Genomic DNA, 14,216 nt, shown 5'->3' with positions numbered 1-14,216 from the left:
GTAATTCCATGTTTGGATTTGCAAATTAATTTATTTATGTTTTTCATTGGTCACGGAATTCGATGGAAAAACAAATCGAACGGAAATAAAGCGGAAACACAATAATTTGATATACAGTTATGCTGCTGCGGAATTTATTAGCAAGTGACTGACGAAATTAATACTATTCAATGATGGACGGTTGGCGCAAAAAAAGAATCGATTTTGCATTTTCCATGATTATTTGACCTATACAAAGCGATTTATTATACATGATTGTTAACAAAACATTTTTTTGTTTTTTGATAGCAGACGTTCGTGTTCAAAAAATAACGGGAATTTTCAAAATTTCGAAAATTTAATTTAAAAAAAACAAAAAAAAAATTAATTATTCGCCTACAATAATTATTAGTTTATTTAGTCTCCATTTCAAATTCTTTACTTATGCCAGTGCTACTTTCAGTCGTCGAAATACTTCTCAAACTCAATTTTTGGGATTACTCTTTCAGCGAGTTCTCGTATGTTTGCAAAAATACGGTTCTCTTTATTTCTGGAAATAGGAAAATAGGTCACACGGAGTCATGTTTGGCGTATATGTAGGCTGGGGGATCGTTACAGTATGGTTTTTGGCCAAGACTCACGAACAAGTAACGAAGTGTGAGCTTTTAACAAACAAAAATCAGAAAGCTCATAAATACACGTCTCACTTTAACGGTTGCTACAGCCACCGTGAGCAATGAGACTCTCCAAAGCCGTGACATTTTAAATTTTACAATTCCCGTTATTTTTTGAACACACCTCGTGTTCCGAAATCTATCTAAATTTATTATTTCGTTAATATTTTCGGTTTTAGTTGAATATTGTATTCATTTTCTTTGACAATTTCAGTTGTAGTACCTCAGGGAAAATATTTAGACGCATATACGCTTTTACAGGAACTGCTCTTCGCTCTCTCTCAAGCATAAATCAAGCATAAAAGTATTCGTTTGTCAAAGCCAGAAATAACATTGTCAAAGAAAATAGAAATCTCAAATACTCATTAGTTAAGTAACTTGGCGAGAGTTTAGCACTTTGAAGGAGAAGTCATCGCAACAACAACAACAAGTCAGTGAGAGACCCACGCACTTATAATCACTTCAAATATACCCACCAATAGCTCTACATATACAATCAGTTACGTAAGCATATATTTCACTCATTCTTAGCCTTTTTTCGGCGCGCTTGAGTGCTTGTGGTGTTCGGTGTTACTTTTTTTTCTATTTTAACCCAAAACTTTTCAACAATTTCATTATCTGCCAACAAGCATGAAATGATACGCCCAAACAATTTTTATAGAAAAACTTTTTTTTTGCATTTCATGCACTCGTATGCTCATAGATGTTTTGCAACTTGATTCATGAGTAACAATTTAAAATGATTGTGGCAGTGTAACAACAACCACATTGCAAAGAGGAAGTGACGCATGTGACACAAGTGAACTCGATTGACTGTGAACTTTATACAGCAGCAAACGCACAGCACATCCTTAAGCATAAACTCAAGTTAATGTGGTTGTGGACTTACGTAACTGTATTATGTGTGAACACACACACACACATAAATGAACGCTTGGACGCGCTGAGTGACATACGACTCGATATTGAGTGGGTGTCTTGTCAGGCAGATAAGGATGAGTGCTTGGTCTGTGGCTGCGGGTGGCTGTGCATGAAAGCCCGTCTAAGTTGTTGTTGTTGGCAACTCAGTGGATGTATATAAATATGCTGCTGGTTAGCTTCGATGTTGTGTACTTATCGGCTGTTCCAACAAGTTGACAGTTGCTTTACTATTGGTTGTTAGAGCGGTCAGCTAAGAGACCTTAGAGGGCCTCATTCGAACACTTACTTAGCGCTGCATGTGACCGGCACTTAGCGGTGTGAGTTCGCGTGTAATTACTCTTAATTGCTGGCTAAGATTGTAAAGTCTTAATTGAACTCATTATTAATAATTAAAATCGTTGTACTTATAGGCTTTGCAGCTTACACAGCTGTGAAGCGGATTATTAAACTGAAGAGGCTTATAGGTTGCGCCCTCAGCTGAAGTTTTAATTACCGTTTTACTTTTAAAATTATTTTAAGTACTCACATGTGTATGAGTATGTAATTAAGCGACCCTCATAGTCAGCAGAGGCATTGCTTATCTTTATATTTAAAATTGCTCTTGACTTACGATTAAAAAGGTAGCGGGAAATAAATTGTATATTAATAAACATTTTTTATAATTATTTGTGTAAAAAGGATCAGAGAATTCAGTACACTTTTAGTCCAGCTGAAGGCTGAATAAAGTGGCTCGCGGCTTTTGTTTCTGCCTTGCTGTGAAAGCTAAGGTCATTGAGACCCAGAATATACTGTATATATTTACAATCACGTGAGTAGAGTGCATCAAGAAATTATGTACGAAAATAAAAGCAGCCTTCATGTGATTGAAATTATGCTATAAGTCCTGTCAGTCGATTGAAATGGGGTTGCAAAAAAATTGTGCACATATTGATGGACCTCCACGAACTACAGCATATGAGTTGCTTGGCTTTGCGGAAGGTTAGCGATAAGTACATTTTCATGTTTTAATTACGAGTAAATTATCGTAGCTACAACTCTGCTGACCATGAAATTATTTGAAATGATAAACTACTTAATTAAATTCGATACAAAATCAATATGCTTCGAGATGTACAACACTTTTCTATTTTTTGAACTAACAAGGTCTCATGAGAACTTTTTTCAACACAACACAATTCACAATTCTCTTTTTGAGCTATCAGGTCCCAACATTGTTTCATTTACTTTATATATGTGTTGGACTAGTATTTCCCAGAGCACATCTAATGCTTATTAACCTCATGAACGCACCATCCAAACCAAACCCTTTGATGACTGCGTACGTCAGCAAAACCTGCGAGGCATAGAAGAGATACTTGAAGATCGCATGCACCAATTGAATGCGCCGATAACGCACAACCGCTGCACGTGGATTCTCCAAGGGATCATCACATATGAAATGCTTCATGCCTTGCATGTAGGTGTAACACCATTTGCCATAGTCAAAAAGACGCGTGTCACAGAGGAAAATTTTGTGGTCAACGGGATCCATGCGATCCCAGACGTCGCGCATATTACCGTTCTCGAATATCCACTCGTATTGGATGAAGTAGGCGACGGCAGTGAGAAAGACTTGTGTTTTGCGCACCCAAGGCAATATTCTGTAGATAGAGAGGAGAAGAGAGATATGTGTAGTGACTAGTGCTTCGAGCTCCAAACTTACCGCTCTTTACGTCTCAAGATTTTTAGACCCAAGTCCAGACACAAAGTACCGATGAGGTGGTAGTAAATGCTAAGATATCTGAAGAGCAGCTTATTGCCGATTAAATTCGGACACAATACCCATAAGTGACGTTCCAGTGGATTTTTTAGATAATGCGCCAAAGTCTCAGTCACCACAGTCTGCACTGGTATATAGGTGGAAGACACTATAGCGTACACTTTGGGACTCGGCGCATTTGGTGACCTTTCAGCAACGTCTACAGTCGAGTTCCCTTCCAGGATCAAGTTTTTATGAGCTACCACATCCTGATGCAAGGACCACGTTGCAGCTAGTATGGCGTTTATAGTAAAATCAGCGCAAACTATATCGATATTTTTATGTGGATAGATGGGTAGTAGACGCGATAGCCCCGCCGCTAAAGCGAATATGCCACCCGTAATGCCGTACACATTATTTATCCAACCGGCGATTGGTTCACGATTCGTTGATATGACAATGCTGGGACGCGAAACGCAAGTGGGAAACTTTGCGGCGCTACGTCGTACCAGTTCCTCCGAAAGACATTTCGAGAATGTGTATGTGTTCGGCCACTCACCAATCATGCGTGCTGTGATCGTGTCAAATACATCCAAATCTGTCTCTGTGTTAATGCACTTCTCCGCGTAGGCGATAAGTATATCCGGTTCAAGCGGTGGCTCACCAAAATCTTCCTTAACCACTTGGCAATTGGGCTTGCAGTAGCTGTAGGCGGTTGAAACGTAGTGAAAGATCTGTGAATGACATACAATTTAGTTGCCGAACTTAGCTGTGAGTTAAGTGTACTTCTAGTTTCTTGAAACTCTCCGCCAGTTGCAACATTTGTCGCGTGCCACGCAAATTAATTGTGACCAATTTATGTAGACTGTCATTGAAGCGCACCTCGGCTGCGGCATGTAAAACGAGCTCAACTGTCTCTGCCAAGAGCTCGCGATGTGTATCAGATATGCCCAAGCCAATGAGTGACATATCTCCTTCGATTATGCTGACGTGAGCTCGGTAGTTGGGGTAGTCTCTACGCAGTTTAGCGAATTGCTGCAGTAAAGGGTGTTCGAGGTTAGAAATTCTTCCAGTTGGGTTCACAAAAAAAAAAAGAAAAGCTTACCGTTTGTTCAAACAAGTCATTAAGTCGCTCATGTGAGGATTTATTCTTTTTAGTACGCGCTAGCAAATAAATCATTAGCACCTCGCACCTTTCAAGAGCAAAATTATTTGAGTATTTTATTAAAAATAGTATTTTTAAATGTTTTATATAAATGTTCAGATCGTGTTGAGTATTTATACCGATTCTTGAACTGAACTTAAATGAATCTCTATTTCTATTCTCATAAATTTCAAATTTCAAATTGATAAATTTTAAGTGAATATTCGGGACGTGTTGAAATCTTAGAGCGATTTCTAAATTTAATTAAAATTAATCGCAATTTCGATTTTCGAAAATCAAAATTCGAACTCGAAAATTATGTTCGAAAAATTCGAAATTGAATAATTACACAAATAATAATAATCAAAAACCATTTTTGAACTCGAAAATTAAATTCGAAAAATTCGAAATTCAGTAATTGCACAAAGAATATTATTCACACTTTAAAAGTGATTCTCCTCACCTCAACAATTTCTCCAACAGTAGTTGCCCGAGGAACCCCGTGCCGCCAGTTAGCAATATAGTTTTCCCTTTGAAGTAGTTACGCATCGGACTGCGCTCGATCTCCTCGGTACTCAAATCATAATTCAACACTCCGTCACAGTGCAAACGCTTTTCGAGCACATCGATATCGATTTTGGTATTTCGTTTGAAGATGCCCATTTTTTATAGCTCCCTGAATGTATATTAACTGCTGCAAGTAAACACCTCGTAAATCACTGCTGTTGAATAAACTGAAAACGATTTGCGTTTGTACACTTTCTTAAATACCCTAAGCGATGGCTTACATTCGAGACTCAGACAATTCAACGTACTAATTAGAAGCTTTGTAAACAAGCGATTGACAATAACCAGTCCATAAGCAGCGAGTAGAGGGATAAATATGCATTAAGTAATTGCAATTCTAAAATTCCATTACTTTGTTGTTTTATTGTCACACGCATAATGATTTGCTTGCATTTCTTAACAGTACCTGCGTCACAAATGCATAAATAACTGACCTCAACAATAAGTCAATGCCTCTGCAGCCAATTAGCTGCACTAAAAGAATTGTACAATTTATTCGAAAGAATAGCAATGTATTCTTGAGCTTCCTCTCTCTTAAAAATATACATACATATGTACATATAAGCATTCTGAGCATTATATTTAATTTTTCAAAGACCATCAAATTTTAAGCACACAAGACTCAGTACGAAATTTGAAGAAGGAAAAATGACTTGGGGTTGTTTGACAGTAAAATAATACTTATGCCTTTTTAGCAGTCAAAATGGACCTTTAATACTCGTTACATCTACAAAACTAGCTTTTTCTTATATTCGTAGGTATGTCAATATTGTTTGCCTGATCTTTCGCACTTCGTACGTTAATCCAACAACAGTTTTGCATAAATAGTTTGCTTTTAGTAAGAATAATATTAACAGCTTGAACCCAAACTGAGCGAAATATAAGATTTAACAGTTGATTAGGAGTTGAAAGCCCAAGTAGTGAGTAGATTTGCCCGTTCGTTTGAGGAGGGTAATCACAACAAGTATGCAATGTAAACATATTATGCATGTAGTTACTGCTTAAACATGTGTGGGTGTGCGAAAGTATTAGAAATAGGCCCAGTAGTGAAATCTTCTAGTATGCAGCCTAGGCCAACTAGTCAACTGACGAACGCTTTTTTGACTGGTTGGGTTTTCGAACAGCTGATAAGTCTGCTGTACTAAGTGCAGTCAGTTATCAGATTTCAGATATAGATTAGTCTCAGACTAGTTTAAAATTTATACAAAAACTAAGAAGTTCATTTTATACGAAGTGTGTTCAAAAAATAACGGGAATTTTAAATGTTATGCATAATATCAAATGGGGACTATTTTAAAGGCAACAGCATTAATATAAATGAATTAATAAATATTTTTTCAAAAAACGAAAATTCCCGTTATTTTTTTAAACACACCTCATGTACTCAGGAAGTTAATTTTTAAGAGGCTGATGCTGAGAAATCAACTTTAAAAACTGCTATAAATCACATTTTTTCCGGACCAGTTCAATTTTAGATCGAAGTGTCGACTTCACTGCCGGGTTGGTATGTGGGATACAAGGCCAGTTTTGGACAGGAAGTAACGTAAAACTACATACCGACATATTATGGATGCATATTTGATTTTCGCTTTCTTATTTTTTAAAGAAAACATTTTTTGCATATATGGCTGTATGTATGTATGTCTGTGTATTCATATACAGTCGTGGGTATTTCGGGCAAAGGTTGAATTTGAATTTTGAAAAATAAAGCATTTTGTAAATATGCGCACACAAATGGAAATATGCATACATACACATAACTGTAAATGCTTTAGTTGCATGTGTTTATGTGTGTGTGTGGAACTATGCGATTTACGTTTTTGTGTAAACAAAGAAAAATACATAATACTTTCCGGATCCATGTTAACTTTTTCCCCGAAACAAACAAAACAAAAGCGACGTACATTGAAAAGGATTTTATACGACCCTTCAGTAGCCGTAGGCTTACATGCGGAGTTTGTAACAAATAGTGTAAATATACTTTTGAAATCACAGAAAAAAATGGTTTGCCAGTGTATTACGAAATCTTTAATACTTTAATTTTGACTGAATTAAACTACCGTACTGTTTTAACGGTAAAGTAGCCATGGAATAAATAATAAATCCACCATCATTAAATGTGGTAATTTTTGGCTTGAATAACGGTACTTTGCGGTTAATTAAGTTATACTCAAGCTGTGCTAATTTCATATTAGATTTATGTGAAATACTTCACAAACAGTTAGAGAGCCCAAAACGAGATTAAAATGCAGGAAAGCCAAAATTCTGAGCTCCTAATTACACGTTTCCACATAATTCATAGCTTCAAGTGCCATTTTAGTTTTGTTGCAAGTTCAATAGAGTTCAACGCCATGCGAAGTGTCACTATTTTCTCATTGATTACTTGAAGCAATACTTACATTGCGTACTGAAGTGTAATTCTACACAAATACATACATATTTATATGTAGCAATGTGCACTCATGCCTTAAGTTGCACTTTACACAATCATTTACTAACGAGATCTCTTTCGCAGTGTACTCACCAGCCAACTTACAGTTATGAGCGCAGCACCAGAACCTGGACCTTTGCGTAGCAATTGCCCACTTGGAAGTGGAAACGAGTATTTTACTTGTAATTGAAATGTGCCACTCAGCAACATACAAGTAATGCAAACTCCGTCGCAGTACCGCACATGGACCGAGAAGTGAGTATGAGTATTAACTGGAAATTATACTTTTATTGGCAATTGAACAGGGGTATTATGAATACTGTGTCTTCTAAGCTACTAATATCTATGATACAGCTTGGAACTACCGCTGAAAATAGTATTTAGTGCGCTCCCTAAGTGTGTACAACATCTCTAATTTCATTTTTGTGGATCAGAGAGGGTCTACCTCTTTTGTTATGAACCCAAATATTTTCTGGAGGCATTTCTTAAAGGAATGTCTTATTATAACTGCAGTCATTACGAATAAGGGCGACGCAAAAACTTTGCTACTTGTGGACAACTGAACGCGAGAAAATTAGCAAATAATTCGAATAAAAATCTCAGAAGTTGGGCCGAGCTTCTCCATGATTAAATGCCGCTAAAGGGGCGCTGTCAAAGGTTTACATAAGTAAATTTGCAACAACGGAGTTGTGAAAGTTTTACAAATTTTTTACTATAACACGCGTTTCGAACCCATTCGCCATCATGTGATTGTCACGAACTCACTGCACTGCAATCCAGCGGCCGCCAAAAACTTCTGCGCTTTTAAGTACAAAAAATACAGTTTGAAATAAAAGCAAAATGCAGTCGAAAACGTTTGGCAGCCGGCGATAAGGGTGTGCAAACAAATGTTAAACAGTCAGGCAGTCAAATAGTCGAACAGCGCGCCGACAAATGAAAAGGGTGCCACTGTGGTGCATAGGAAGTAAAATCAATTGAACTAACCAATTATCAAATGCTGTTGGCAGAAGTGGCATTAGAAGTTGAGCAAGTTCGGAAATGTGTGTAAACGCGTTTAGTAACGGCATTTGATGAGAAGTGGGTGTGGGGTGTGCTTACACTGACAGCAATGGCAGTTCAATGAGTGGCGGCGTTGCATTGGTTAGCTGCAAATATATGTATATGGTTTGCCAACTTTTTTATTGATGGCTTTCAGTTTGCAAAGTAATTTTGAAAGGCGAAATGTTTACATAATATTAGATAAGTGCGCTTGTGTGGTTACCGAAGTGCGGAACTTGTAGTGGCGAAACTTTATCTTTACCAGTTATGCAAACTCATGCAAATGTCTACACACACACACATGTGTAACTATCTAATGCAAGAAGTTATTCAATTTTCTAATTGCATCTACGCGTGTGTATGTGTACATGTGTGTGTGTGTGTTTGAGTGTTTGGGAGCATTCGAGTATTTGTCTACTTTATCTGTGGCGGCTTCAATGAGTTTTTATTTAAACTCACTCTGCTTAAGCGTCTGCACAACTTTCGGACAAAGTTTCCATCAAATGCATGAGAAGTCAAATTGGAGTGTTTTATTTTAAATAAATTCACTGCGAATTGCTGATAAGGCAGCATTCAACTTTTTCGTTCGTGCAGGAGCTTTTAGTAAGTGAACTTCAGCTTTTCACACATACTTACATACATACAAACAAATGTATATAGATGTACAGGTTTTATTTTATCTTTAGTTGAGTGTAATATTATTTACTCCGAAAAATAATTAATTAAAAAACAAGAAAAAACGTTAACTTCGGCTGTACCGAAGCTAATATACCCTTCACAGGTGCATTTCTTTTAGTAACTATGTGTTTAAGCAAATCTAAAGATGTAAGAAAAAGTAAGAAAAAAAAGAAAACATTTTACTAATTCTTTTTAGCCGTGAACTTTCGTGAAGAGATGTAGTAAAATGCGGAAGTTTTCCATACAAGCCATTGATTCCGATCGTTCGGTTTGTATGGCAGCTATATGCTATAGTGAACCGATCTGAAGAATTTTTTCGGAGATTAAATTATTTCTATGAACAATAACTCACACCAAATTGCGTGACGATATGTAGTAAAATGCGGAAGTTTTCCATACAATCCATTGATTCCGATCGTTCAGTTTGTATGGCAGCTATATGCTATAGTAAACCGATCTGAACAATTTTTTCGGAGATTAAATTATTTCTATGAACAATAACTCACACCAAATTTCGTGAAGATATGTAGTAAAATGCGGAAGTTTTCCATACAAGCCATTGATTCCGATCGTTCGGTTTGTATGGCAGCTATATGCTATAGTGAACCGATCTGAAGAATTTTTTCGGAGATTAAATTATTTCTATGAACAATAACTCACACCAAATTGCGTGACGATATGTAGTAAAATGCGGAAGTTTTCCATACAATCCATTGATTCCGATCGTTCAGTTTGTATGGCAGCTATATGCTATAGTAAACCGATCTGAACATTTTTTTCGGAGATTAAATTATTTCTATGAGCAATAACTCACACCAAATTTCGTGAAGATATGTAGTAAAATGCTGAAGTTTTCCATACAAGCCCTTGATTCCGATCGTTCAGTTTGTATGGCAGCTATATGATATAGTGGTCCGATATCGGCAGTTCCGACAAATGAGCAGCTTCTTGAAGAGAAAATAACATCTGCAAAATTTCAAAACGATGTCTTAAAAACTGAAGGACTAGTTCGTATATATACAGACAGACAGACGGACGGACAGACGGACATGGCTAAATCGACTCAGTTCAACATACCTGATCATTTATATATATACTTTATAGGGTCTCCGCTTCCTTCTGGGTGTTACAAACATCGTGACAAACTTAATATACCCTGTCTGTTCAGGGTATAATTATTATAAGATATAGCTTAAAGCTGTTTAAATCGAGCTTTTATAAAGAGTTTCTTGCATTAGAACCGAAATACTTCGAATGTCGTAGATCAAAAACCACTTCAAAGAGTTTCCGATCAATTCTATAACGTTCATTATTTCTAAACACCATTTTATATATCGCCTTATTCGTGATTTCATCCTATATCATATGGAGTATTATAAGTCCTCGGCCTCAATTCACATTATATTCTTATATATGTGCCTACTTACGTCTGTATATATTATTGGAAAGACCAAAGTAGAGTAAACACATTTTCCCACACTTCCTTCAGCACGTCATTCTTTGGTCCATGAACAAACCAGTTGTAATCCGCTGTTCATGTCACTTCCTCTTTCGCCAAGCCGTCGACAGTTTCTTCTCGTTCACAGAACCCATGAAGCGAAGCAACACAGAAATTGAGTAATTTTGTTGCTTGTATGCACAGGCAGGCCAGTAATTTTAATTTCACCGTTTCCCGCGCTGTCACTGTGTAAAACAGTGCACTTACGGCGCCTGTCGGTTGTCCTTCAACAGTGCAGTGTGGCACTCAACAGTATTGACCCTTCTTACGCTGGTCAGCCGACCAGGCAGTAGAAGTGATTTGCTACGCGTTGGTGGCGCTGGTTGTGGCAACTGTTGGTCGCTGCCGCTTTGTGGTTGTAATAAAGAGATGTTTATGCTTTTAACAGCTGTTAATATACTTTCTCATTTAACTTCAGTGTTTTCTTAACCCACCCTTTGCAGTTTCGAGTTTACATTAAGCAGCGCGGGAGATTTATATGAAATAACTAAGGAAGTGCTAAGTTAGGGTGCAGCCGATCATTAAATACTTTCGCAAAATGCAAGGGGGGGCCAGTAAAAACAGATTTGATTAAAATCAAACAAGATCACGGGACCTCCACAGCCGTAAACGAACCAGACATCACGTGATCTTTCAAAATGTAAAAGAAAACTCTGATATCTTAAAATCTAATATACTCCTCCTCATCTGACTATAGAAAATAAAACACACCTGTAATTAGGCGATCTCTCAAAAGATGAACGGACATAAAATCACATGACCCCTCAAAGACTAAACAAAATTGATTACATTAGACATCAAGTGACCTCTTGTGATCCCTAAAAATGTAAACCTAACCTAACCTCACGTGACAAAACGTGTTTTAAACGGAAAACCTAGTACATATAACGGTGACGTTACGTTTTAATATGATACGATTAAAGCAATATTTAAATGCATCTGAACACCCTGTAAGCTTTCGGAACAATTTTATGTTATGATTGACAAAGCTGTCAAAAAAAGCAAACCCTAAAACGTAAAAAAATTCAAATTTGAAAATTGTTACAATATTTTAAATGTTAAAGACGTTGTCTGTGAAAATTTTGTTTAAAACGACTTATTGAAAATTTTTTACTAAAAAAAAAGAAATAATTTAGCAATGTCGTCTGAATGGTGTACTTGTTATGAGACAAAACCGCAAGAGAAATCATGTGGCTGCGTCGATAACGACGCAAAAGAATGTGTTTGTCTTCCGTCCACGAAGGGTAAAGAGAAATTTGTTTCCCTTGAAGAAGTCACGAAGCGCCGAGAAATTGACGAATCCAAGTACGGACGGGTTTTTGGCGTTTCTGGTCCAGGTAAGCTAAAATTGTAGAATACAAATATATATGTAAATATTCATTGATTTTGCCTCAACTATAAAAGTGGTTACCGCTGAGAATATGTCGGGCTCTGCTATGTATGAATTGGTGCGCGTCGGGTATTTTGAACTCGTTGGCGAAATTATTCGACTGGAAGGTGAAATGGCAACTATTCAAGTTTATGAGGAGACTTCCGGTGTTACAGTCGGTGATCCGGTTTTGAAGACTGGCAAACCACTTTCTGTGGAATTGGGTCCCGGTATAATGGGGAGCATTTTCGATGGAATACAGCGACCTCTGCGTAGTATAAATGAACTCACAAACTCGATTTACATACCGAAGGGTGTAAATGTTACAAGCTTGTCAAGAGATATTAGCTGGGAATTTCGCCCGGGCAAAGTGTCAATTGGTTCACATTTGACTGGCGGTGATATTTATGGTTATGTACAAGAAAACACATTGGTAAATCATAGGATTATATTGAATCCACGTGCAAACGGTACTGTAAAGTATATAGCACCACCGGGCCAATATACAGTCGACGAAATAGTGTTGGAGACCGAGTTTGATGATGTTGTTACAAAGCATACCATGTTGCAAGTATGGCCAGTGCGTCAACCACGTCCAGTTATCGAAAAACTACCGGGAAATCACCCATTGCTGACTGGACAACGTGTATTGGATTCACTTTTTCCATGCGTTTTGGGTGGTACAACTGCCATACCCGGAGCATTCGGTTGTGGCAAGACAGTTATTTCGCAGGTAATGATATTTTCTGATCTAATAAGGTTGGAATTCCACTAACAATTTGTATTTTTCCAGTCTCTGTCGAAATATTCTAACTCTGACGTCATTATCTACGTCGGTTGCGGTGAACGTGGTAACGAGATGTCTGAAGTATTGCGTGATTTCCCCGAATTGTCTGTTGAAATTGACGGTGTCACCGAGTCTATCATGAAACGTACTGCACTGGTAGCTAACACCTCTAACATGCCTGTCGCTGCTCGTGAAGCTTCCATTTACACAGGTATCACACTCTCCGAATACTTCCGTGATATGGGTTACAACGTATCTATGATGGCTGATTCAACCTCCCGTTGGGCCGAAGCGCTTCGTGAAATTTCCGGTCGTTTGGCTGAAATGCCTGCCGATTCGGGTTACCCCGCATATTTGGGTGCGCGGCTCGCCTCCTTCTACGAGCGTGCCGGTCGCGTCAAATGCATCGGTAACCCCGAACGTGAGGGTTCCGTTTCGATTGTCGGTGCTGTATCGCCACCAGGTGGTGATTTCTCCGATCCAGTTACGTCGGCCACACTCAGCATTGTGCAAGTATTTTGGGGTTTAGATAAGAAATTGGCGCAACGTAAGCACTTCCCCTCTGTAAATTGGCTAATATCGTATTCAAAATATATGCGTGCGCTGGATGAACATTATGAAGAGAATTTTCCGGAATTTGTTGCGCTACGTTTAAAAGTTAAAGAGATACTGCAAGAAGAAGAAGACTTATCAGAAATCGTACAGCTTGTGGGAAAAGCGTCATTGGCCGAGACCGATAAAGTAACATTGGAGGTTGCCAAGTTGATTAAAGACGATTTTCTACAGCAGAACTCATATTCGTCATACGACCGCTTTTGTCCCTTCTACAAAACCGTCGGCATGCTGAATAACATAATTACTTTCTACGATCTATCACGTAATGCTATAGAATCAACCGTTTCGGAAGAGAATCGTGTTACATGGCATGAGATACGTCAAGAAATGGGCAATATTCTCTATGAATTATCATCTATGAAGTTTAAGGTTAGTACGCATGTTAGACATTTCTTGATAGTTTAATTGAAGGCTTTAAATTTAAATGGTTTGTTAGGATCCACTTAAAGATGGCGAACGCAAAATCAAGCGTGACTACAAAAAACTTAGTGACGACATGCATACGGCCTTTAATCGAATGTTGGAATGAATTAATTTGGTAAAATTCTTTAGTTTGTTTGCATATTAAAATATTGCATAACACACGCTAGTGATACCGTTAACAATGCCCTAATGCTTTAAAAATATAATACACGTAATGAAATAACGTAAGAATTGTCACTTTTTGAACTTGTAACTCAATAACTGAACACTTTTTAATTTTTTGCACTTTTTTCGTTTGTATCACGCACTTGAGATTTCGAATATTTATACCGAAAATAAATGCGTAAAATTAAA

The 14,216-nt window shown here is 37.6% G+C and overlaps 2 protein-coding genes across 3 annotated transcripts in view; one reads left to right on the top strand and one right to left on the bottom strand.

Moving 5' to 3' along the window:
* Positions 1–14,216, top strand: part of LOC105209763 (V-type proton ATPase catalytic subunit A) — a 25,948-nt gene extending 11,732 nt beyond the window's left edge. Inside the window, exons 2-6 of one of the 2 annotated variants that reach the window (XM_011180359.3) lie at positions 7,539–7,709; positions 11,805–12,005; positions 12,073–12,770; positions 12,831–13,808; positions 13,876–14,216. In XM_011180359.3, the coding sequence (XP_011178661.2) occupies positions 11,807–12,005; positions 12,073–12,770; positions 12,831–13,808; positions 13,876–13,968 (1,968 nt within the window). In that variant the 5' untranslated portion in view covers positions 7,539–7,709; positions 11,805–11,806 and the 3' untranslated portion in view covers positions 13,969–14,216. Of the gene's footprint in view, positions 1–7,538; positions 7,710–11,793; positions 12,006–12,072; positions 12,771–12,830; positions 13,809–13,875 lie in introns of both variants that reach the window. The other variant, XM_029038729.2, reaches the window with a different exon arrangement.
* On the bottom strand, positions 2,394–5,308 carry Far1_1 (fatty acyl-CoA reductase wat). The gene is made up of 5 exons (XM_011180361.3): positions 4,920–5,308; positions 4,418–4,505; positions 4,099–4,347; positions 3,277–4,046; positions 2,394–3,214 (listed from the first exon to the last, which is right to left on the bottom strand). The coding sequence occupies exons 1-5, from the start codon at positions 5,117–5,119 to the stop codon at positions 2,800–2,802; spliced, it is 1,722 nt and encodes a 573-aa protein (XP_011178663.2). The 5' UTR covers positions 5,120–5,308; the 3' UTR covers positions 2,394–2,799.

The sequence above is a fragment of the Zeugodacus cucurbitae genome, chromosome 3 (assembly GCF_028554725.1).
Source record: "Zeugodacus cucurbitae isolate PBARC_wt_2022May chromosome 3, idZeuCucr1.2, whole genome shotgun sequence".
In the NCBI taxonomy this organism is placed as follows: domain Eukaryota; kingdom Metazoa; phylum Arthropoda; class Insecta; order Diptera; family Tephritidae; genus Zeugodacus; species Zeugodacus cucurbitae.
Note: the sequence above shows the minus strand (reverse complement) of the source record. Positions and strands in the feature narration are given on the sequence as shown.